Here is a 25,538-nt window from a genome sequence, read left to right on the forward strand (position 1 = left end):
TTTTCGACTACTTGAATGGTGGTTATTACCTGACCATGGTCTCGGTGGCTCTCTGATGTTTGTTCATTTGGAGGGTTCCCTTGGGTTTTTGGTTTTGAGAGATTTTTTTCGGTTTGTTGGTCTCGGGATAGGAGTTCTTGGGTTACCTGGTGGATGATGTTGACGTTTTGCTCTCGAGGAGTGGTGGTTACGGAGGCTGGAATCGAGATCTGGAGCATATTTATTTTTTAGGTTTGATTTTCGGTGGTTATATGTATTTATCAATATGCATTGTTTGTTTCAAGTAGTGGTTCACGTTTGTAGATTGAACGCCAATGTTTTCTAAGCAAGTTCTTGTACAACGGGTCGATCTAACCCACCGGATATATATATATATATAATCCGCAAAAAAAAAAAAAAATTTTGATCTCAATCGTTCGTTCGTGTCGCTTCTACAATTGAACCCTTATTACGCTATCTTCTTCATACGCTTTCTTCCCAAGTTCTAACCGTATAAACACTAGTTCTTCAATCCAGAACTAGCTCGACCCTAGAACTCCAATCAAATCAATAAAAACCCTTCAATTTCAATCGTTCGTGTGAAGTCAACCTAGCCTCAACCGAGTGGAAAATTATAGTCAGCCGATTGAAAAATCGTTATCAACCTAGTGTCAGGCTGTCAGCCGATTGAAGATTTCAAGTCACCCGAATAAAAATCTGTCAGCCGAATGGAAACTAGTGTCAGCCGATCGTGATTTTTGTCACCCGTGTGGAAAATCAGTGTAGAAATCGAAGTCAGCCGATCAAAGATTGTTTCCAACCGAGTGAAGAGCAGTTATAATTTCCATTGAAGATTTTGGTGACTATGAAGATTCTGGTAAGGTTATGAAGTTTCCGATGAATTTGAACCTAAAAATGCTTTTAAATCGTTTTTGCACCTCTCTAAAACATATAGGAATCAGATAGAAGATGATTAACACATCTAAACTCCAAAAATCAAGTAATCACAGTTAACAGTTAACCACCACTAAGAACTCAAAAATTTAATTTCCGATTTAGGACGTTTCATAATGAACTTCAAACACGATAAACGTTCACAACTTCAATCCAAACCTTCGTGGATTGATTTCAGATTCAAACAACACCTGTGTAGCGAATTGTTGATTTTTTGTGTAATACTTTGACCGATAAATTTGTAAACACATTGTTGTTTATTGAATCTGTATGATGACGAAGGTTGAATAGATGATTAGGAACTTAAACTACAATCAATTTTACTTGTTCAGCTTCGTAGCTCCCAATTGATTGATTTCAGTTGACCTAGTTTGACCGAGCTAAGATAATGAATTGCGATGATAATTTTGTAGATAAAACACTGAAATTGAACCTACTGGATTGATGATATATTGATCATCAGCTCCGATACCACATGTTATTCCTCGTTTTAGCTTCAAGTCGTGTTTGATTGTATGCGTAATCGAGTAGCATTAGGTTTAGGATGAAGATGAATGTTTGAATGTGACTTGATGAAGATGACAATCAACACGGATCCGAATGATCTCACTTTTTTTTATTAAATATGTAATTACAATCAAATCGACATGGATCGAATTGATGTCGGGTCAAGTCTCTCAACAATGTGTTGAGAGTGTTTAGGGGGAAACATACACTTGAATGTGTATGGAATGGGAAAGCTTAGCTAGTTCAAAAGTGTAACATAGTATTTATACTTCATACCTTGTTACTTACAAATTAAGCTTAATGAATAAACTATCATAAACCTCTTAATATCAATCACAAATCAATATCTATGATCACTAGGAATATTTATTCCTAACTGTTTAGGTTTTATCTACTCAACTGTTTAGGTTTTATCCTCTGTATTTTCCCGGGATTTCTTACCTAAGGTATGATAAAAAGAAGTTTAGGTTAACCATGTTTCTGCTATTACTATAGTTGAGTAGATATTGTTAGTATGAACCATTGTTTTAGGTCTTGTAATTTGATTCATAGATAAGTAACCGTTGGGTTAACTTTGATCTTGTAATATGAATCTTTGTTAATGCTATGAAAATGTGTTGCACAAGTATATACGTTCATAGATCAAGGTTTATGTTTTGAGTTTGATCATGTCATGTTTAACTATTGTAATACTTCAGACATTTGTGTAAATCAAATCTAACTACTGTTGCAATATTATAACACAAAGAGTCAAAATGCCTTTTATATTAATATGAACCTACCATGCTCCTTATATGTTGGCGTTTCTATGAATGTTTCAATTATTATTATGTTTTGAAAAATTTAATGGATATTGTTTATTTATTTCAAGTACTTGTATCTATTATTATATTTTATTTGACGTATATGTATTTCTAATTTATACCAGAATGATTCAGATCAGTACAAATCAAGCAAACTTTATTTATTCATCACTAAATCATATATAAGGTTAAATTAGTAATTTTATATGATTCAGAGTGTTGATTCAGAATTCTGAATTTCATGTTCTTAGACGAGGACTGCTATCACATTGATAGTAGTTAACTTCGTGTTTTGTGATTACGAATTCAGTTTTTTAGTTTGGAGAAAATAGGGCGTATATGTGTGTCATTATTGTAATGTATTTTGTGCTTCTTTTTTTTGTAGGTTTGTTGGTGATTTCTCATCCAAGCGAGATTTGTGCATTATGTTGGTAACGGCAACGCTTGTTATTTTCTTCATCATGCGTGTTGGTTTGATTTAATGTATGTGTTATGTTGTAATCTGTATTATGTTTCTTCTCTTCAGGTTCCTGCTTGAATTTTGACTGGAGTTACCGATTTGTAGTTTGTTTGTTGTTTTCGTAACGGTAATACATTTTGGTATTGATGTTTTTTCTTTTCTTTTTCTTTACATTTTGGTATTGATCTTTTTAACTGCATTTTCTGTTTATTTGGTATGCGTTTCTTATATATTTTTGTGTGTTTGGTATGTTATTGCACGTTTGTTTTAGATATCCGTGTGTTACATTGTCTGTTGTGGCACGTAGTGTTATGTTGTAGACTAGTAGAATGTCTATTAGGAAAATAATTAGAAGTAGGAACAAGGTAGGAAAATAAATAGAAGTAGGAACAAGGTAGTGATTTTAGATTGGCTCTGACTTTACCTTCATCTAAAAGATTGCATGCGATATTTGTATTTTGTTTGTTTCAATGACTGTTTCGAAGTAACTCTATGCAATGTTTCTTTGCTTCCAGTTCTTTATCAGTAAGATATCTTAACTTGATTATGTTAAGTTTTGTTATTTTTGCCTTAACAAATATCAAAATATCATTTTCTGAGTTTAATTCATAAAAGAAACTAAATGCACCTTTGGCTTGGTTTACTTTTTGTTTTACATTACAATGTTAACGTTGAAAATGAACCTACTGTTAAAATTCATGCTAGCCTTAATTGAAACTCAATCAGTTCGTTATTGGTTGAACAATGGTTGCTACTAAGAAGTCAACCATGATGTCACGACCTAGTATCAGATTACCAACTAATAAGCTACGTTTTCAATTCTTTATAGAGAAGGTTTCTATTGAAATGAGGGGCTTGACACTAATTAGTTACGTTTTTATCGTACCTTGCAGAATGAAGAATGAAACTGCAATAATTGTCTAACGGTTAACCACTGTATTTGAAGCGAAGTTTATTGAGGTGAGGAAGGAATATATGGAGAAGGTATGTATTGATGTAAGGGACTTGACATTTCGCTTCGATACTGACAAAAATGTTGATGAGGATCCAAGCAATAACAATGTAACTATCAAGGTTTTAAAATACGCTATTTCGGGATTATAGGGTCTGAAACTTGGAAAGATTAATCGGCAATTCGGGGAAGTTTCCGATCGTATAATCCCCGAATAGCTTATTTTACAATCTTGCTAGTTACCTCACTATTGCTTGGATCCTTGACTGCAACATTTTTGTCAGTATCATAGCGAAGTATCAAGTCACTCACATCAATACATACATTCTCCATACATTCCTTCCCCACTTCAGTAAATTTCGCTTCAAATACAGTGGTTAACTATTGGACAACTATTACAGTTTCATTCTTCATTCTGCAGGTTGCGATAAAAACGTACCTTATTAGTGTCAAGTCCCTCACTTCAATTGTTGCGATAAAAACGTACCTTATTAGTGTCAAGTCCCTCACTTCAATACAAACCTCCATAAAAGATTGAATACGTATCTTATTAGTTGGTAATTTGATACTAATACTAGGTGGTTGACTTCTTAATAGCAACCATTGTTCAACCGATGAGGAACTGATTGATTGAGTTTCAATTAGGGCTATTGATTTTGTTTCAATCAAGGCTAACCTAAAGCATGAATGTTAACAGCTCTGTCAGGTTCATCTTCACTGCTGACGTTGCAATGTAAAACAAAAAGTAAACCAAGCCAAAGGTACAACAACTTTTTTTTATGAATTAAACTGAGAAAAAGGATATTTTGATATATGTAAAGGAAAAAAATAACAAAACGTTAACATAATCAAGTTGAAATATCTTACTCATAAAGAACCGGAAGCAAATAAACATTGAATAGGGTTACTTATACAAATATCAAATGCAATCTTTCAGATGAAGGTAAAGTCAGAGCCAATCAAAAATCACTACCTTGTTCCTACTTCTATTTATTTTCCTAATAGACATTCTACTAGTCTACAACGTAACACTACGTGCCACAACAATGTAACACACAGATATCTAAAACAAACGTGCAATTACATACCAAACACACCAAAATATATAAGAAGCGCATACCAAATATACAGAAAATGCAGTTAAAAACATCAATAAATGTATTACTGTTATGAAAACTACAAATCGGCAACTCCAATCAAAATTCAAGCAGGAACCTGAAGAGAAGAAGCAGAATACAAATTACAACATAACATATACGTTAAATCAAACCAACACGCATGATGAAATAACCAACAAACCTGAAAAAAATGAAGCACAAAATACATTACAATAATGACACACAGACTCAGTAAGTCGTTCGCCTTGAACCCCCACCTTTTCAAGCCTAGTTCCAACAACATCCACAAGCCATAACTTAGTGCATGTTGACTCGGCGGTCATCAAGTTACTTCTTACGATTTTGAAAACCAAACTACAAAACAGGAAAAAAAATCAATATATAGATAATTTGTTTTTGAATTACGTTAATAATAATGTTATACCAATGAGATCGCGAGCTGTCTTTGTTAACATTATTTGAAGCCACAGCTCGTGCGTCCCTTCCATTTCGCAAGTATTTTATGGTTTTTTTATGTTATCAACATTTTTTTCCCAGTGACCCTGCAATTTGTTGCGTTCCTTCAGAATCTTGTCTTATCTCTATGATGTCTATGCAAAAGGTCTTAATTTCCTTTTATAAATTTCGTAAGACTTTATGATATCCAGTGTGTGCCTACCGATTTTTTCTTAACAATTGTGATTTAAGAAAATTAGGATCTTTTGCTGTGCACGCCCTCCAATGGAATCCGAAGAAGCTTTGACTACAATCATTGACTTTCAAGACGACCAAGAGGAGCTGAAGATTCACGATAATGCCGATCAAATTTGAAGGTATTATGGCGAATCTTCGGCTTTCCTTGGTTGTCCTGAAAGTTAACAAATGTAGTCAAAGCTTCTTCGGATTCCATCGGAGGGCGTGCACGGCAAAAAATCTGTTTTGCAAAAAAATCACAATTCTTAAGAAAAAAAATCTGTAAGTAGGTAGGGGCATATCATGAAGTCTTACGAAGTTTATAGACAAGAATTAAAACGGACTTTTTCCATCGACAAGCTCATCATGAAGATAAGACAAGATTATGAAGGCATGCAACGTATTGTTGGGCTACCGGCTACTAAAGAAGAATGTTGATGACATAAAATAAGCCGTGGAATACTTGCGAAGTGGAAGGGACGCGTGAGCTGTGACTTCAAATAATGTTAACGAATACAGCTCGCGATCTCGTTGGTATAACGTAATTTTTTTAAAAAATATCTCGTATATTGATTTCTTTTCTTGGTTTGCATATGGTAAGAGGTAGTAACCTGATGACCGGCTAGTCAAATTGTGGCTTGTGGACCTTGCTGGATCCGAGAGGCTTGAAAAGACGGTTGTTCAAGGCGAATGACTTACTGAGTCTGTGAATATAAACATATCATTTTCAAATATCGGAAATGTGATTAATGCCTTTGTGAACAACATGCGCTCTCCATACATAGATTCGAAATTAACGCATGTACTTGAAAATGCATTAGATATATTATAATTTTCTTACAATATAGGGATTTTTGTTTTTTGTTTTCACAATCTTGTGTTGTTTGTTTAGAGGGCACGTCCGAAACACAAATTTTGTGCACCAGTCCCCTAGAAAAAGACGTCAGCAAGACGCTCAGAACTTTAGACTTACAACTAGAGTCATTAAATTACCCGATTCACATTAGTTGGAGGTGCCCAAAGAAGTAAATGAAAGAAAAAGATATCATACAAAACGTGCAAACATTCTGTTACAGAGGTGAAGATAGTGCCCAAAGAAGTAGATTGAAAGGAAAAGATACCACAAAAAAACGCGCATGCATCAAGTCTTAAACAAAATGAACCACATAGCGCAAGGAACTTGAAAACAAGATTTGAGAAGGAAAACATAATTTCCATGCTACGACAACAATTAGATATTTCATCTGTATAATTCTCATCTTAAATGTAGTCGATCACGATATATGATATAATTGTAACTATCGAAAATAGGTGAGGGACCTTGAAGACAAGTTGAAAGCGCTAAATTGTGCTGCTGCGTTGGAGGCATATGGAAAGGAGAAAGAATGTTAGTTTTTACCATTATGTAATCAAGTTTTAACATGACTTCTCATTAAAAAAATTAATTGAAGAACATGCAGAGTACTACTCTACTCAGTTGAAAATTGGTTAGCGAATAGAGTTGGTGAGACTGGGCCAACATTTTACCAACCCCAATCCCTTTTTCAATATAAAACCTCATCACTACCCTTCAATATTTCTTCGTCTTTCTTTCTCAGATCAGAATCAGATCGCTATATTTAAACCCTCATTTCATCTTGTTCATTATCACCTGTTTATTTTGTTCATTGTCACCTGTTTATTCAGAGTTTCAGTATAAGTACTCTAGAAATTTCTGACATTTTGATGTGAATAGGTCACTTATTGCCAACTTGTCTGCTGCTAACTGCTACAAGGCAGATCACTTGAAAAAGCCAGAGAACTGGGCACTAGGTACTGATTTAGGACTTTAGTTTAAATGATTCAACATTTTCATGCATTGTCAAACTTGCCAAACCCAACCATCTGTGACAGTTGAAAAGGCCATTGCTAGATATTTCCTTACGGTGTCCCCTGAATTAATTCAGCTTGTAGCTGATCATGCAGCTGCAACCAACAAGGTAATGATAAAAACGATTCAATGCTCAAGCTCAAGAGAAAGCTTTGCCTTTAGTTCAATCATGCCGTTTTTTTAATTATCTGTCACTTTGTTATTCTAAACATTTTTGTATTAAATAAAGTGCAATTATGTTGATTATGTTTTTGGAAACGAAACCGAAGTAAGAACATTCTCAAAGGTTCATGATTGGAGGTAAGAAACAAAGAATTTGGTTGTGAACACAATCGCATAACTATAAATCATTTAAGGTCTCAAACATTTACACAAAATAATAATTAATTGCTCTTTTTCAGACTGATACTGTGGAGGAGATTGCAATCAAGATCTCTCAGTTGCCAAAAGCATCCGGGACCCACAAGCGGATTACCGTGATCACTCGGGGTGCCGATCACGTAGTAGTTGCCGAGGACGGAAACGTAGTAGTTACCGTAATCACTCAGGGTGCCGATCACGTAGTAGTTGCCGAGGACGGAAACGTTGTAGTTACCGTAATCACTCAGGGTGCCGATCACTTAGTAGATTCCATTCATCTCCGCTTCTTCAGAGAAGCCATTTTTCTTGTGCCGCTTCTTCAGGGTTGTGTTATCATCATTATTTGTCGTCCAATTTGCATTGTTATTATCCTCCTAGCCAAACTAGGTGGTTAACATTGAGGTGCTTTTTGAACTATACTACATGTTTACTACTACTATTGTTTTGGGTTTTGATTTTGAATTGCTGTTTGTTTTAGAGGCCTGAGTTGTGTGTGTTCACAAAATACGCTCTACAGCAATTAATAAATAAATTTTGTTGTTCCTTGTTATATGTTTTTTTTTTTTTTAATACGCATCTTATTTGTTAATTCGCCTCAAAAAGTGTTACTATTTGTATCTCCTACAATAATTTTTCACGTGTGAAAAGTAACTGCCGTTTCAACATACTAGATTTCTCAATTTACTCTTGTTTATTACTATTTATCATTTATTTTTTCAAAATTTAATTTAGTCACTCTACTTTGAATACAACAAGAGAAATTAATATCTACAGAGTATTAAATATATCTTAGCCTTAACAAAATTGACACGTATAAAAAAATATATCAAAACGCATATGCTTGTTTAACACCCTTTGTACTTGTGATATTTCGTGTATTTCATGTTTCTAACTCTCCCAGTGACATTTCTTGTGAATGAGTCATGCTTCTCACATGAGCAAGAAAAGTATGCGTAATTCATTTAAAACACTCATTAGTTTCAGTTCTTATTTTTTTTTTCAAGTTCTATAGATAAATACTATTATCATATCTATAAGATTATAATTATACTTTATATGTATGTGTATATTTATAATTTTCATAAAATGAAGGTAAATGTTAAAAGAAAATGTTCTACACTTTGTAACTAATTTATGTAAATATATTTATTTTTTCTACCAACAGCCTTAATAATATGTATAAAAGTATTGTAAAATTCAATAAACATTACCTTAATGTCACTATATAATCATTATGTACGATATTTTTTTTACGCGTAAACAAAATGTTAAGGGATTTCGTTAAAAAATATTAAATGTTTTATATAATAAAATGGTAATCGGATCCTAAATTCTAAATATTATAATCAGAAAGGTCATCTATCTATTTTTTTCTCATAAGAAAAATTATATTACGGAGTATTAGCAAATAGTAAATGGTGCTATACCAATTATTATTATTATTATCATCATCAAATAGAAAAGGACGCTTACCTTTTTTTGCCGGGAGGTGATACTCACACACTAGTTTTTGATTCATACATACTTTTAATCATAAAACTTACAATTATGTCCTTAAATTTATCTTGGGACTTGAAATTCTATTATTGCAAGTAAGGATATAATAGTCAATTAGGTGTGTATGGATTAATATTGAGTGTGTGAGTATCATCTCCCTTTTTTGCCGGTTGTAGCAGAATAAATTAAAATAGGGAAGAAATGCAAAATTGGTAATTTGGCGCATTTTAAGTAGACGTAGTATATTGCTCTAAAATACGCATTTGTTCTAAAAAACTAGCACGAACATATCCTCTATCTTTCTCGGTGGCTCACTCGCAGATCATATATTTCAAATCGTCATTGAAATTACAGGTTTATGTTTCTCTTCAATTCGAATTCAATTCGAATTCGTTGTTATACTTCAATTTCGCCCCATTTTGTACTATCGGCTGTAACAATTCAATAATCAACTCTAGGGTTCCAATCAATTACAACAATAAATTCACTTGTGCCCTAATTGAAACTGTAATTAGTCATGCTGTATGTTTATAATTGTTAGTTATAGTAATGATGGACGTGGAAATACCTAATTGGCTTAAGGAATTGCCACTAGCACCTGAATTTTACCCAACCGAAACTGAATTCGCCGACCCGATTGCGTATATATCCAAAATTGAAAAGGAAGCTAGTGTTTTTGGTATATGTAAAGTCATTCCACCATTACCGAAACCTTCGAAAAAGTATGTTATTGCTAACCTAAATAAGTCCCTATTAAAGTGCCCTGAGTTAGGGGATGATGCAAAACCGAATACTACCGAAAATGTTAACGACAGGGAGGCTCAGGCTGTTTTTACAACTAGGCATCAAGAGTTAGGTCATAATAATGGGAAACGAACGAAAGAGGTCGGGGCAGCGGGATATAAGCAAGTATGGCAAAGTGGGGAGGTTTACACACTGGATCAGTTCGAATCGAAATCAAAGATTTTTGCCCGAAGTCAATTGGGGATGGTTAAAGAAGTGTCTCCTTTGGCTGTAGAATCGCTTTTTTGGAAAGCGTCGTGTGAGAAACCAATATATATTGAGTATGCTAATGATGTACCAGGTTCGGGATTTGGTGAACCGGTTCACTCCTCTAAGGTTTCGTATAGACACCGAAGTAGAAGGACGTGTAATAGATACAATAAAACGAATGTATGTAATAACCAAAAAGGTGAATCAATAAGTTCTTCTGTAGATATGTTAAAGAAAGATATAGATGATACGAATTTTTCAGTTCGTGTTCCTAGGCAAAGGGGTTTGGACGATAGTCACGAGCTTGAAGGATCTTTGGGATGGAAGCTTTCGAATTGTCCTTGGAATTTGCAAGTGGTTGCACGATCACCTGGATCAATTACACGTTTTATGCCAGATGATATTCCAGGTGTTACTTCTCCAATGGTGTATATTGGCATGTTGTTCAGCTGGTTTGCATGGCATGTTGAAGATCACGAGCTTCACAGCCTAAATTATCTTCACTTCGGCTCTCCAAAAACTTGGTATGCAGTACCTGCGGATTATGCATTCACGTTTGAGGAAGTAATTCGTTCAAAGGCTTATGGTGGAGACATAGATCGTTTCGGTATGCAATATGCTTATTCTTGAGTAATTTTTTTTATATATCTTGATTCTTGACATAGTTGTTGTCTTGTTGACATGCGTTACCAAGTATATTTGCTTATTAGTTTTTGTATCAAAGGTTAATTAACCTTTATAATGACCATAAAAGGGTTGCTTAATACCAAGAAAACTATGGCAAAATGGACTTTCATGGGTATTATATTATCTTGTTGGCAATTCATATTGTGCTGCCACTTTTTGTTTTACAGCTGCATTAACACTTTTGGGTGAAAAGACTACGCTTCTGTCACCAGAAATTGTTGCTGCATCTGGCATTCCATGTTGCAGGTCGGTTTTATGTTTCTTTTTATAAATTAATGCTTTTATATTGTACCTCCTATGGACAATAATAGCACGTAAATTGTAGAAATTTGCAACATTTTACTCAAATTCTTTCCGGTTCACGTTTACAGGTTAGTACAGAATCCTGGTGAATTTGTAGTGACTTTTCCGAGGGCTTATCACATAGGTTTTAGCCATGGTATTTTCTTGCAGAGTTCGTCTGTATCAACTTTCACTTTGTATTGTATTTATATAAATGTGTTTGTGTCCAAATATGATTTACAGGCTCTAATTTAAACATGATTATCTTCATAAGGTTTTAATTGTGGGGAAGCTGCTAATTTTGGAACTCCAAAATGGCTCTCGTTAGCTAAGGAAGCTGCAGTGCGCCGAGCTGTCATGAATTTTCTTCCTATGCTTTCACATCAACATTTGCTTTACCTACTCACAATGTCATTTATTCCAAGGTCAGCCCTCGGAAAAAAAAAAAAATAAAAAAAAAAGTACACATCATTTTAATGTATGCTTTCATTCTATCATCTTGACATTTGTTTATATGTCACTAAACAAACTTGACAGCTTGTAATATAAGGTATGATATTGTATTCTGTATATGTTTAAATGACAGAGTGCCTAGATCGTTGCTGCCGGGAATTCGGACCTCTCGGTTAAAAGATCGTCAAAAAGAACAACGTGAACTGTTGGTAAAGAAGGAATTCATTGATGATATACTTGAAGAAAACAAAACACTGCACGATATTCTTCAGAGAAATTCTTGTTATAGTGCAGTCCTATGGGATCCGGAAACCCTATCACCATCCGTTATTAATGAATCTGAGTCTGCCAATATTGAAAATGTGCATCTCCAAAACGATAAGTTGGAAGCCGAGACAATTATTCATATAGAGGATGAGGACATGTCAAGTGATTTTCAAATTGATTCTGGAACGTTACCATGTGTGGCTTGTGGTGTTCTCGGTTACCCTTTCATGTCTGTTATACAACCGTCACGAAAGGCAGTTCTTGATAATATACCTGTCGTGGGTCATGGTGGGGTCCAGGAAGATCGAGTCGTAAGCAAAGTGGTGAATGGCGAGGATCGGTCACCTAAGGCTTCAACATGCTCATCTAAACCGAATTTTGAGACGGGATGGAACACGTCTGATGGGTACTTAAGACCCCGGATTTTTTGCTTAGAGCATGCAAGTAAAATTGAAAAAATGTTGGAGTCCATGGGTGGTGCGAATCTGCTTATAATTTGCCATTCAGGTGAGATATTATTATTTTAATCCGAATTATTACTACTATTTTTCTTATTATTTTTTTATCGTTGTTTATTTCAATATATGACTGGCTTACTGGAGTTTTATGTTACTTTTTTTTTTAAGATTTTCAAAAGATTAAAGCACAAGCTTCAGACATTGCAGACCAGATTGGTAGCACTTTCAGATATAATGACGTTCAACTAGATGATGCGAAGCCTGATGAATTGGACCTGATAAATCTTGCTATTGACAGTGAGCAAGAAGATGGATCTGTTGAAAATTGGACGTCGAAGTTGAATGTTAATCTTCGACAATCTGTTAAGCTCAGGCCAAAATTATCAGCTGACAAGATACATTATGCTTTGAATATGGATGCATTATTTGCCGACGCATCGCGTGTCTCAAGTGCTGTCTCGCGTTCAACGATTCTTCAATGGCAAGCTACAAGATCTCGCTCAAATAGAAGATTTAACTATCCTATTAAGAAATCGCCCAAGACTATCATTAAGGTGAAACATGTCGAGTTGAAAGAGAAGTTGAATGAAGCTCAAATGGCAAACAAAGATGGAAAGTTGATTCAGTATTCAAGAAAAAAAGTCAAGTCAAAGCAACAAGATTGTGTAATTTCAATTCCTGAAAAACCCGATATTCAGGAGGAATCTGTTTTATCACAAGTAGAAGTTAATGTTTTTTCAGCCCCGGTGGCTGAAGATACTGAAGCACGCACTTTCATGGAGATGGAGGGTGGTTCAGTGTCGTGTGCTACAACTATTGAAAATTCTGAAAATGACAAAGATGATATAAATGCTGACGTCAGCAGCATGCAAGATAAAACTAGTTCTGTGGCAACTGAAAATGATTCTGTAGAACAAAGTTATGAAGATGGTTTGATGCAGGTGTCTGCTGATGAACCTGTTATTGATTCAGATGATACGACAAAGAAAGGTCAGGTTAATGATGAGAATAATGCCGTTTCAAGTTTAAAAAGTGGAAGCAAGCGAAAGAGAGAAGTTGAGTCGTTGCAAATAGACGAAAAAACAGCTTATTTTGACGGTTTTATAAAAAGCCCTTGTGAAGGATTAAGACCTAGAGGTGGAAAACAGGTGCACAAGGATAAAGATGTAATTTTGATCAGCAAAAAAGTGATTGGAGATAAACCCACAAAGAAAGTAAACACTTCCGTTGGTGTAGAAAAATCTGCAAAGAAATCGAAGGGTTCAAATGTGAAAACACCCCAGAAAGGGTCCCACAAGTGTGACCTTGAAGGATGCAAATTGAGTTTCAAGACTAAAACGGAATTAAGTTTGCACCGAAAAAACAGGTGCCCTCATGAAGGGTGTGGGAAGAAGTTCAGTACACACAGATATGCAGTGCTCCATTTACGGGTCCACGAGGATAACAGACCTTTAAAATGCACTTGGGAAGGTTGCAATATGACGTTCAAGTGGGCGTGGGCCCGGACCGAGCATTTACGTGTCCATACTGGAGAAAGACCGTACAAATGTAAGATTGAAGGGTGTGGGCTTACTTTCAGGTTTGTTTCTGATTATAGCCGACACAGAAGAAAAACAGGGCATAATGTACATGTAAAGTCCTGAAGATTGTTTCTTCTAACAAGTGTAGTTTTATAAATCACCATTTGTGAAATAAAGGTGGTGGTTGGTTAATTGGAAATGAAGCAGAAGCTGAGTATTATGTGCAAGTTAGTGTGACTGTTTATTTGTAAGGTTAGGGTTAGACCGGCAAATTGTGTAGCTTAGGGATTATTATTCAGCTAAGTTGATTGTTTTGCAGCTCATATTATTGATTCTTTTGTTGGATTGCATCTGATTACAGTTTCATTTCCATATGCTATTTTTTCTTTTTCTATATAATTATAGACTGAATTTCTCACAATATACGATAAAAACCGGTAAAAGTATTAGAGTTTTTTGGTAAATAGAAAGATTAAGAGCTACTAGTAGCAGTGCCTTGGTAATATTTGTTATCAATCAACTATAGATTATAGTAAAAAAAGAAAGTAAAGTTCAGTTTCAGAAGTCTATGTTTACACCAATAGCATATGCAAAAATATCTAGCGAAGGGCGGAGACGAAATATAGAACCTTATGAATTTACAACTTTTACATCAAAATAGTGTGCTTAACCAAAAGTTGTGAATGCCTAAATAACGAATAATGTTTGTCCAAAATTGCTCTTGCGGGCTTTCAGCCTAGACAAAATATATAAAGTTCATCAAGTCACGTTACAGAGTCTCTGCAAGAAGACTTCTTTCCCATTTGAACAGACCTGAATTTTCTACTTCTAAATTCGAAAGAAAATGCGAAAGTGATGGTTTCTTGCCAAGAACATTCAAAACCTCAACTAAAATACTTTGGCAAGCTTGAAACTCATCGAAGGAACAACTCTCGATTAAAGGATCCTTCCAAGGCTGCTCAAATGACCTGCACATTACATAGCAACACAAACGAATTCGTGAGAAATAGTCGCGAATAAACATAAAAGAAAATATTAAAAAAGTAAAGAATTTTACCATCTCCATGAAGGATTAGCTTCAGTAGGACAGCGTATTTTGGATAGCAAAGATGTCAGTGTACTCCCTTCATCTGATCCAACACAGACATATTCAAAATCCATTTTTAAAAAATTAAAAATAAAAATAAAAATTTGGTGATAAGATCTTGTATACCTGTGTGCGCGCAATCAGGTAAGAGTAACAAACAAAGTGAGGTAACAACAGATGTAAGCACTTGACATTTCTTCCCAAGAATCTGTTGAAGGTAATAAATGGTAGCACCTAATACTTCTTCAGAGCCAGATGCCATGTGAATTGACCATTCCGCCCCTAGAAAAGATTGCAACGTTTCTGAAACGGAGTTCGATTCCGAATCCCCCACTTTAGCTAAAATTACAGAAGCAGTGAGCCACCGTAAAAGCTTTGACAACAAAGAATCATCAGTTTGTTCAGCAGATCGAAGAGCAACTGAGACTGTCCATAGTACAAACTTTTGAAGCTTTTCGCAATCCTGAAAATAAATAACCAACTAAGCAAATTACAACAAAATTAGCATATTAATTAGGAAATTAAAGTGTAGCGGTTAAAAATAATTACCATAGTGAGTAATGCTGCTTGAGGAGGGTTCATTAGAACAACTTTAAGTGCCAACTCTACATCAATGGTTTGAGATAACTGATATAGACTGTCAACCGAAAATGTGAAATGCGGTTGTAACATATCTCTCTTTTGAGATATTTCTAAAGTTAAAGCGATAACTTTCAAAATCGATTCAACCGAGTTTATTTCTTTCACGAGCTCAAAGTTATCGACAAGGAGCGAATACAAGTGACATGAAAGTTGTGTTAATTGCTCCACATAATGTGTTTCCAACCACTGAATTGCGTTCCTGGAGCTGCTAACTTCATTTACTATCTGAATTACGCAACATGCACTAAGTTAGACGTAGAAAGAACAGTAATAAACTTTTTCTTTTATTATTTTAATAAAAATATACAAGACTCGTGCATATTATAAATATTGTTACCTTTATGATTACTGCAAGTTGGGTCAGTAAAACACCCCTCTGTTCCTGGCATGTACTTCCACAAAAGTTTGAAATAAGAGATGATAACCATGAAATTACACCACAATGTTCGATTAAATATTTACACATCTTTTCAAATTTCAGAGATTTCTTCACAATCTGCAGCACAGTTTTCAAATCTCAGAAATATACTAAATTTAGACAGAACACCAAAAACAAGCAGAAAATTGTACCTGAAGAATCAATTCCTTTAATTCATTATCTGAAAGAGATGAAGTGTAAAAACTAAGCAGTTTCTCAAGAACTGAACTTCTAACATAAATCTGAGTATCATCTTCTTGATTCAGGCCAGAATAAAGTAGACGAAGAATCCATATCCTATCTGATCTAAAATCAGCAGAACTATTCCAAAAGAATTCATCAAAGAATGATATTGTCTGCAACATAATTAACAAGAAATGTAACATTATTAGTAACAAGACTGGCAGTGTAATAAAGGACACAAAGGATGTTTCGTACCTTGGTGTTCATAGGAGAGTGTGAAAGAAGTTTAGTGATAATTTTAAACTGATTATTTGAAGGATCCAATATTATTAAGGAAGATTCAGCAGCGAATAAAGCATGTACAGAGGGAATTCTTTGCCATGCCTCACTTATACCGTTTTGCACGTATGTTATCAACGCGCGAAGTCGGTTTACCTCTTTCTTTTTTTGGCTAATCTGATAAAAAAAGGATTATTACATTAGAAAAACGAGCAAGAACAGATCTTTAAGGAGAATAAAATTGATAATAAGCACTACTAACCTCTAATGCATCTCTGAATACTGTCACGACTTTATAGCCCAATTTTCGGATCTCATCATCAACAGAAGATAAACTAACAAATGCAACAGCAAGCAGGCCTAAGCTAGCATACTCAACGGGCTCGATGTACTCCATTGACAAAGCGTGCAATGACATCCGCAAGATGAAAACTGGGTCATATGTCTGTATTGTCTCATCGGTTGCAGTTTGTACCTGGATTACAACAGTGAACTTAATAACGGGTCCATTAGGGTTGTCATTTATCTCATACAGGTCAAACAGAAAAGTACCCAAAAGAACTATCTAAAGTGTTTAAAATTCGCCAAAGTTTATCTTTAACACATATTATTCCCCTACATTTTTATTACAGACCCAGTGTATTAGATAATATAGTCCGAGTCATCAGAAGTAATGTCCTAAATATTTACAAAAAGACCTAATAAAGAGCACAATCTGTAATTATGAGTCAACCCTACCCGACCCGTTTTGACCGCACTAAATATGATTTGTTAGTCAGCTTGCCGCCCAAATCATACATTGTGCCACCTATAGATACAATTAAAAAATGCAGTACCTCACTTACATGTCCAGCCTCTGAATTCATGTTTCTGTGATAGGGAAAATGAAGAACTGTAGCTGCACACAATGAAGGGTCAATCGGAAGGTTTTCTCTGAATTGACTTTTGCGGCATTTTTCGACGTCATCCACATCATCAGAAGAACAATCCTGCTCTGTCTTACGTACTTTTCTAACTTTAATAGCAGCTGGTCCCCACAAATAATCCATCTCAGCAATGTAACCAGAGTTCGATTCATCAATACTTTCAAGTTCTTGTATGATTCTATAAATCTCCATATCTTTTTCACTAACAGTAGCACCATACAAAGATAAAACCAAGAACAACAATTCCTGAAAATTTATCCCAATATCATGTTCAAAACCAACACTGCCCATCTGAGCCCTAGATTGACATAGTACCCTAAGCAATTTAACAACTTCCAATTGCTTCATGTACAGTTTATCAGATGTATCTGACTTAGATTCTATACGGGCAAAATTAAGCGATCTCAAAATACTGGACATGGGTCTAAAGATGATACCAAACTGCACAGAACTTGAAGGTTTTAACGCAGATTGAATGATGGTTGCAAATTGAGAATGAGCTAAAAGTAGCTGAAGAATTTGAATATGCATTGATTTATCTTCTGTTTCAAAAGTTAAAATAACTCTTAACATCGCAAGTGTTGCAGGATCTTCAAATCTGTGAAGAAGACAAGATCTTGCAAGTTGTTCAATACTAATTGAAGAATTTGACTTTATATACTCACCAGTAACTTCAACAATATTCTGCAAAATGAAGGTTTCTAAAAGTCTGAAAAGGTTGGATTTTAAGCCTTCAGCTTCTGATTCATAAATTGGATTTAACGGGAATTTTTTTACGATTAACCGCCAAGTGGACACTGAATAATCTATTAACGTTGTACATCTTGAGTATTCTTTGCTAGACATTCGTTCTGAAGATGATAGTAACAGCATCTTGCAAAGATTCAACTTTGTGACTACCTTCATAATAAGGTTCAAGGATTCATCAATGGAGTAACGATCAATTTTATGACTTTTACAGTCAAAAAGATTATCGGTGCCAGATTGAATAACAGAATCAAAACACTTTAGTCGCTTGCTTCGCTTGACAGTGGGCCCGCTTGATACAAGATGATCCCGCATGACAGTAACGGCTCTTCCAAGAAGACTGCGATTGAAAATGTCACAAAGTTCTTCAACGGTTAACGGTACAGACTTGTCTAATTTTACTTCAAATGCATCATTAGAGACAAAACTTTTCCAATTAGCAAATCCGTTACATAAAATTTCCCAATACAAAGAACGTATGGTTTCAAGTTGCTTATAACACTGCTCCCCGTATCGTGCAGAGATCGAATTCATGAAAGATAAAGCAGTTGGCAAAAGCATTAACAATTCATCATGATGTTTTGTCACTGAAGGTTTGTTCACCATCTTCATATAAAGATTTCCAAAGAAAGATAGATGAAGGAGACTCGATTCAGTTACATGAAACAAAAACTGAGCATTGATCATGTTAAGCTTTTGAAAGCATTTTGTCATCAAACTCAAGGGTGTGCTTGCTACTACCCTTGACATAACCATGTGATTTAAAAGAGCTTTAGAAGTTTGACTTTGACTTTGACCATTCAATTTACTTGCAATCTTAGCCGCTTTCAGCAAGCAAATATCTGCAGCGAGTAGTTCCGAACAGGAGGCGATCTTGACTACATGAAAAATCACGTTCTCAAATGTAGCAACATCGATTTCTTGTATAAACAGTGGCACTAAGTCGAAAGCACGAGCAGCTATACTTAATCCAACAGATAAAGCAGAAACTTTAGACTCTAAAAGGGATGATTCATCAAGATTAATTCTGGAAAACATCCAAGAAACCAATTCAAGAAGCTTTTGAGGAGAGATGAAACGAATCAAAGTGTGAAAAGCATATAATGTCGGGATCAAAGGAAGCAGATTTTCAGATTCCATAAACTGATCAAACCTGTTCTTTAGTGTCACACTCAATTTATGAAGGAAGCTTTTGAAAATCGCTGATATCCGTTTACTTGCATACCCAAGATCCGCAAGAGATATTTGGTTACCGAATATTTCTAGTATTTGAAAGACATGATGATCCATTATATGAACTCCTTCTCTTGTCAAACAGAGAAAATCATCTGTTGTTTGGTCAAAAATGTTTAGTTCCTTGCTAACAGATAACGGGCTGTCAATGGCACCTATGACTGCAGGATGGTAAAAGACGGTTTCAGCAATTTCTTGGGCATAACAATTGGCCGATTTGTGTGCCAGCATGTTTTTTAAGAGAGCAAAACATATATCAGATATATGTATAAGGTTGTCTACTGGTTTACAACGGTAGGATGATTGTATATAATGAAACCAGAAAAACAAGTTACGAAAAGTGAAAACAAAATTATTAGACATCTCTTTCGACAGCTCAGCCAATAGAAAGTCCTGAAGTTTTGATGAGTCGGATAAAAACGAGCATTCTGTGCTTATAAGAGCTGGGTATAGCACGTGAAAAGGAGTGACTTTCAGAAAATAAGAAAAGGCTTCTGAAGAGTTTGTTGAACGCAGACTTTTAAAACCGACATGTTCTTCATTTGAAAACGACAATTGCCATGACTTGCAGACATCATTAATAAAACTTGTTTCGAGTGAACAGATAGATAAAAGGATTGAAAAGGGAATTCCACTTAGTTTAAGTGAAACAGATACAACTTTAGGAAAATGCTGCACGATTAGATCAGGCGAAGCACATAACATAGATAATGAAAAAGCTGTCGTTTTATCAAGATTATTATCACTCTCGGCTGAACTTACAGTTTCAAGAAGATTGAGAAAAGATTCATCACCGGGTCCCTTTTTTCTATCAATTAAAGATAACATGAAACTTTCTTTACTAGTAATACTTCTCGAAAAGTGCAACAAACCCTTTAAATGTCTCCATTCACATAAATTGCCATCAATATCCTCGAGTCTTTCAGACACCAAACGACATATCAAAGAAGATAGCAATCCAGCCTCTACCTAAATAAATCAGATCAGATGTCACTAATAAAAAATGAGGCATTAATCATTCAAACATTAAAAAGGTTAAAAAAAATTTAGAGCATCGTGTAAACCTACATACCTGAGTTTGCAAAAGGTATTTCAAGGTATTGCTAACGTAAGCAGATATCATTGTTTTCTCATGTAAATTGAAGGTTCCAGACTTGGAACTGAGCAACCTTACGCACTTCTCAAGAGCGCAAATAAATAGAGGACTGAACCGAGGACAAATATCTGAAAGAAAAAACATAAATGCAACAATTACCAAGAGATTAGAGTTACACACGTTACTTGGAATGATCATAGTCAATAAAACCAAATATAAAGTCAAAAAGGTCAAACCTTTACTGGTTTCTGACTGATGGATTTGAGACCTAAGAAGATCCCAATATTTGAATAAATTGCTTTTGTTTCCAACAGTAGAAACAACATCACAGAAAAAAGAAACGACAACAGATGACAAGTTTTGTATAATCTTGATCCCACTCTCTTTGATATTAAACCCGGTAAGAAATAATAACCATACATCAATTTCTGTTGCATTGTTGTCAAATGCTCCCGTACTTAACATGGCTGCCTGTGCCAGAACATAAGCTTGATCTTTTACATCTTTAACCGGTGAATGTACAACCAAATTGATGAAATGAGTTAGATGTTTGTACATCAACGACGGGTATTTTATTGGAACGTCTTGCTTAGGAGACCAACCAATATGTTCAATCAATAACGATAATACCGATTGTTGCATTATAGTTGGTAATGACAAAACGTTACTAGGTAGAACTTTAAAGAAATCGAATGATCCTTCTAGAACCGTTGGCATGGTACGCTGCAGGTTCAAAAAATTCACTATTAGAAACCATTATCAAACATAAAGTTTGAATCTTGATCTGAAATTAGAACTTACGTGGTAAATTTTGAGGGCGTCAAGCAACTTTGAGTAAAAATACAGTTCTTCATCAACAGTAATTTCATTCGACTCCCATAGCTCTTTGATTAAATTAGAATCATCCTTTAGATCATCAGATTTGTTCAAATTATGCTCTTCCTCGAGTATACCATCATCATAACTTGGAGAAGAAGTAATACCGCCAACAAGAATATCCGTTTCTTCATTCAAACTATGTGTTTTTAATTTCTTATTACTTGTATTACTTTCTGTTGTATCTGCACTTCTCTTCAAAGACCGTTCTTCGTTTTTGTAACGGTTATTCAAAGAGGAAATCAACGATAACAAGACTTGATGATCAGGGAGCAACAATTGCACTTCATTCTGAATATCTTGTTTAAGAGATGCCCATTTACACCCAATTTGCTTGCTAGATTTGGATCTATGAGTTATAGCAGAAAAGATAGAATCTAATAACATTAGGCCTTCTAAAACAAGCCGTAACGTCCCATGTTGTATAAGAGACTCGGAATGAAGTAATCCTTTATTCATAACTATTCTATTAAATGAACGAGAACCTATGCACTTCAATAGATTTTGCACTTCCGAACTGTTGATAGACAGTGGCTCATCAAGAAAGTCAAAAGTCAAACCTGCATTCACCGAAGAAACCAAGTTTGCAGCCAATGAAACAGCAGCAAACCTGCAAGTACTTCAGTAACATAATATACACATTATACCTGGCAATTGAGACCCACAGTCTCAAATCTGGGTCAATTGGGTCAAGCTTTCGGGTCAATTGGGTCTTGAGAAAAATTAGGCCTGGCAATGGAAACTAAAACTTAAAAAAAAGTCCAATGGGTTTCCCTTCAACCTATTGGGTCCTATACATAATATAAAGTAACAGGTCCAATGGGTATCAATACTTGAAGCTGAATAAACAGAGATAAGTCTAATGAGTCTTGTGAATGGGTAAAATGGGTCGAGCATAAATATCATAACAAGTTTTGTCCGTCAAACAGTTATGAAAGCATTCATGGTCTATCATTTACTATCTATAATAGATATTAAATAATATAATAATAAAGCTGAAATAATATAAAACATATATGTAAAAGTATATGACCCGTTTGGACTCATTTGACGCATGACCCGTTTCGATTTGTTACCCACCCAACCTGTCCCATTTGGACCCATTTAAAAATCTGACCCATGACCTATTTCGTCACAAAACCGTTTTGACCCATTATCCAAACCGACCCAACCTAATGGTTTCGCAGGTATCATTACACACACAGAAACACGTATTCAAAACTAATAAAACAAAAAGTAACCAGGATGCATGATCTTCAAGGCCGTAAGGAAACTCATCCAGATAGGCAGAACCAAAAGATGGCCTTCCACGTACAATGGCGAGTAACAAATCCTTATGAAACTCAATCTCGGTAGCTTTTAGTTTCTTCATTACACCCAAAAGTCGTGTAAAATTTCCCTTCAACGGAAAAGGCGACGCCTTTGGATCAGGCATCAACCCATTAACCGGGTCAGTGCACACCATAAACAGAACGTTCTTCGCCACCTCAGCAGCATCTCCACCGTCATCCCTACCAGAAACATTAACCAATTGTTCCAAAGTAACACTCCCGAATAAAACGCTTCTAAGCCCTACAGGCACCAAAGATTCAGGAACAAGTACCTTATCCCTTAACGTTGATAAAACATACACAACAGTCTCTTCTTCATCACTCCCCAAACCACGAAGAACACCGGAAAACATTTCCTTTTGCTGCAGCACCCATCTTAACAGCCTAGAATCCCCGATTTCCAAAAACGACATAGCAAACCGTACATACGATCTCCTAGTTGAAAACTTTCTTTTTATCTTCTCCACATTTTTCCTCCTCTTTTCATACTCGGCTAATTTCAAAAAACTCGGTAGCTTGAAATTAAAACTCTTTGCAACATCAGCAGCCAATCCGGACCCTCGTCTAACAATTGACGCCATCATCAACAACGCACCATTCTTCCCTTTTCCCTCTTTGCTATTCAACTCCTTATAAACATCTTCTAATTTCTCTTCAAGTATAAAACGAGCGAATTTATCTAACGCACGACTAATTAAAACCCTAGCTACATCATTAGCTCTATAAACTCCATCTACATGACTTAAAATAACATTAATTAAAGACATTATGTAAGATAAACCGGACTTCGATTGCCGTAAATTCCACGCTTGTAGAAGTTCGGAACAATTAGGTGATGATTGTACGTATTGACGTAACATTTCTCCGCCTTCATCACTTCTTAGTAATTTCATAAACTCTTTTGATGATTCTGAACATAATTGGAGATCGATTGAGGTTATGTTACGTAATAGCTCTCTTAATTTAGCTTCGTGTGAGACTTTGATTACAAAATTAGGGTTTAATTTGGTCTCAGGGTTGATAAATTTATCGTTTTCCATTGCTGCAAGATGAAATAAAAACGCAAGACAGAGTTTCAGTTTAGATTACATTAGTAAAGAAGGTATATATATAAAGATATAGATACAAGTGACCTGTATGTAGTAAGGATTTCCGCTTGTTTGAAGGTGGCGCGTCGACGTAAAGTGGTGGTGGCGGCGACTTGCGAGAGAGGAGTAACAGGGGTTTATTTTGGACTTTGGAGGGTTAGCTATAATATTTAATTTAATTTAATTTAATTTAATTTTTCTATTATTATATTATAATTAAAAATTCATAAAAGTAAAACAACCAAATTTTAAATCTATAGCAGTTAATATTAAAATCCTATAATGATAATGTCATTATTAGGCTAATTTCTTTGTTAAGAAAAAATCAAGAAAAGAAAAAAATTTAAACATGGTAAGTGATGTCATTAATCTAAATAATTTTGAATTAAAATTATCTTATTAATTAATTATTATTATTAAATCTTATTAATAATTTTTAATTATTAAATTAAATAATTTTGAATTATTTTAATTAATTATTTTGAATTGAATACGAGAAGTTATAAAAACTAGGCAGAAGGAAACCAATTCTAAAATTATATTTTAATTTACACTTTTATAATAAAATGACAACCAATATTATCTCTTATGATTGAATGTAGATTGTTTAATATGCATTTTAGGTGTTTGATGAAATGTTCAGCTGACGAGTTTCTAAGTCGGACTCTGTGGTTTCACGGGTCATTAAACTAAATAACTTTAGCATTTTCGTTCACTTAATACCTAAAACATATCATTAAACTGTTTCGTTTAAACAAACCCGTGATTCCACGGGTCATTTCACTAGTTAGTTAAAATATTTTTTTATTGTTTTTAGTCGTAACTAACAATACTAATTTGATTTATATTAATTACCATTAATACGATTAATTTGTATGTACAACATTTCTTTATTTAAGAGGTTTACGACATGTGATTCGTTTCGATTGTTCGGAGTTTATTTTGGTCTTGGTGCGTTGACGGTTAGTAAGAGTTTTATTGCCATCTTGTTTTGTTCTTTGGTGTTGTCGTCTTTGTTGGTTTGGTTTTGATTCATTCTCGACCCTTAGTTCTCTTGTTTTATTTAGGTTTGAGCCCGGGTTTTGATTCCTTTGTTTGTTTGGTTGGATGACTCATGGATTAGATGAAGTGTTCATTCTTTTTTATATAAATTTTGCTTTCGTTGAAAAAACACTTTTTTATTTAAAAATTTATATTGTATATATTTTTAGTTCATTTAAAATTTTGTTATAACATTAATTCATTTCTGTTACACAATAATTTTATACGTATCTATCAAGTGCTTTAAAATGTGACATTTTTTGAATGATTGAAATTCAAGTTTTGAATTCTTTGAAATAGCACAGCTTTAATTCTTGAAATTCAGCTCAAAACCTTGGTAGTTTTTAAAACATGTTGGATGGGTTAAATTACTCATACTTATTGTCCATTTTAGAATTTTGTCAAAGTTAACTTAGTATTAAGAATAGTACAAGAGCTAAAGAATGAACCTTTTAAAGCTATACTGTTGGTGTTTTTAGTGTCATCCAACATTCATTTTAACTAATTGTGATTTAATTGAATGCAAGGGTTGCTGGTCATACTTAATAATGGGTCCGAAGATTATGGAGTACACGCCCGTAAGAGTTGGCTATTAACTGTCGCGTAATTGCAGGGGTCAAGGGGGCTGCGCCCCTTTACGGGGTCCAAGGGGCTGCACCCCGGCCAAGTGTTATACCTTTTGGTATAACAGTTTTTCCCGCTCAAAATGAAAGGTTACATCCTTTCAAATATAACTGCCGAATGTATCATTTTTATTAT

At 34.8% G+C, this 25,538-nt stretch overlaps 3 protein-coding genes and 1 long non-coding RNA gene across 6 annotated transcripts; 3 read left to right on the plus strand and 1 right to left on the minus strand.

Annotated features, from left to right (window-relative positions):
• Positions 1-420: 420 nt before the first annotated feature.
• LOC139899619 (uncharacterized) lies at positions 421-7,246 on the plus strand. Of its 3 annotated transcripts, none has more exons than XR_011777607.1 (4): positions 421-856; positions 2,629-2,830; positions 6,338-6,832; positions 7,181-7,246. It is a non-coding gene; the product is annotated as an uncharacterized lncRNA (long non-coding RNA). The 3 variants fall into 3 exon arrangements; XR_011777606.1 differs by adding an exon at positions 4,353-4,416 and having other exon boundaries at positions 6,338-7,240; XR_011777605.1 differs by having other exon boundaries at positions 6,338-7,240.
• Positions 7,247-7,286: 40 nt separating this feature from the next.
• Positions 7,287-8,166, plus strand: LOC139899618 (uncharacterized). Its single transcript, XM_071882454.1, has 2 exons — positions 7,287-7,424; positions 7,717-8,166. The coding sequence occupies exons 1-2, from the start codon at positions 7,299-7,301 to the stop codon at positions 8,068-8,070; spliced, it is 480 nt and encodes a 159-aa protein (XP_071738555.1). The 5' UTR covers positions 7,287-7,298; the 3' UTR covers positions 8,071-8,166.
• Positions 8,167-9,448: 1,282 nt separating this feature from the next.
• LOC139895925 (lysine-specific demethylase ELF6-like) lies at positions 9,449-14,197 on the plus strand. The gene is made up of 6 exons (XM_071878472.1): positions 9,449-10,772; positions 11,020-11,098; positions 11,224-11,291; positions 11,409-11,559; positions 11,721-12,361; positions 12,481-14,197. The coding sequence occupies exons 1-6, from the start codon at positions 9,722-9,724 to the stop codon at positions 13,953-13,955; spliced, it is 3,465 nt and encodes a 1,154-aa protein (XP_071734573.1). The 5' UTR covers positions 9,449-9,721; the 3' UTR covers positions 13,956-14,197.
• A 191-nt stretch (positions 14,198-14,388) lies between these two features.
• Positions 14,389-23,690, minus strand: LOC139899853 (uncharacterized). The gene is made up of 13 exons (XM_071882682.1): positions 22,561-23,690; positions 21,245-21,929; positions 20,697-21,166; positions 20,420-20,579; positions 17,278-20,316; positions 16,704-16,916; positions 16,418-16,618; positions 16,132-16,335; positions 15,899-16,057; positions 15,469-15,786; positions 15,046-15,382; positions 14,890-14,962; positions 14,389-14,800 (listed from the first exon to the last, which is right to left on the minus strand). The coding sequence occupies exons 1-13, from the start codon at positions 23,688-23,690 to the stop codon at positions 14,602-14,604; spliced, it is 7,188 nt and encodes a 2,395-aa protein (XP_071738783.1). The 3' UTR covers positions 14,389-14,601.
• Between the last annotated feature and the right edge of the window lie 1,848 nt (positions 23,691-25,538).

This window comes from Rutidosis leptorrhynchoides, chromosome 3 (assembly GCF_046630445.1).
Source record: "Rutidosis leptorrhynchoides isolate AG116_Rl617_1_P2 chromosome 3, CSIRO_AGI_Rlap_v1, whole genome shotgun sequence".
Taxonomy (NCBI): Eukaryota; Viridiplantae; Streptophyta; class Magnoliopsida; order Asterales; family Asteraceae; genus Rutidosis; species Rutidosis leptorrhynchoides.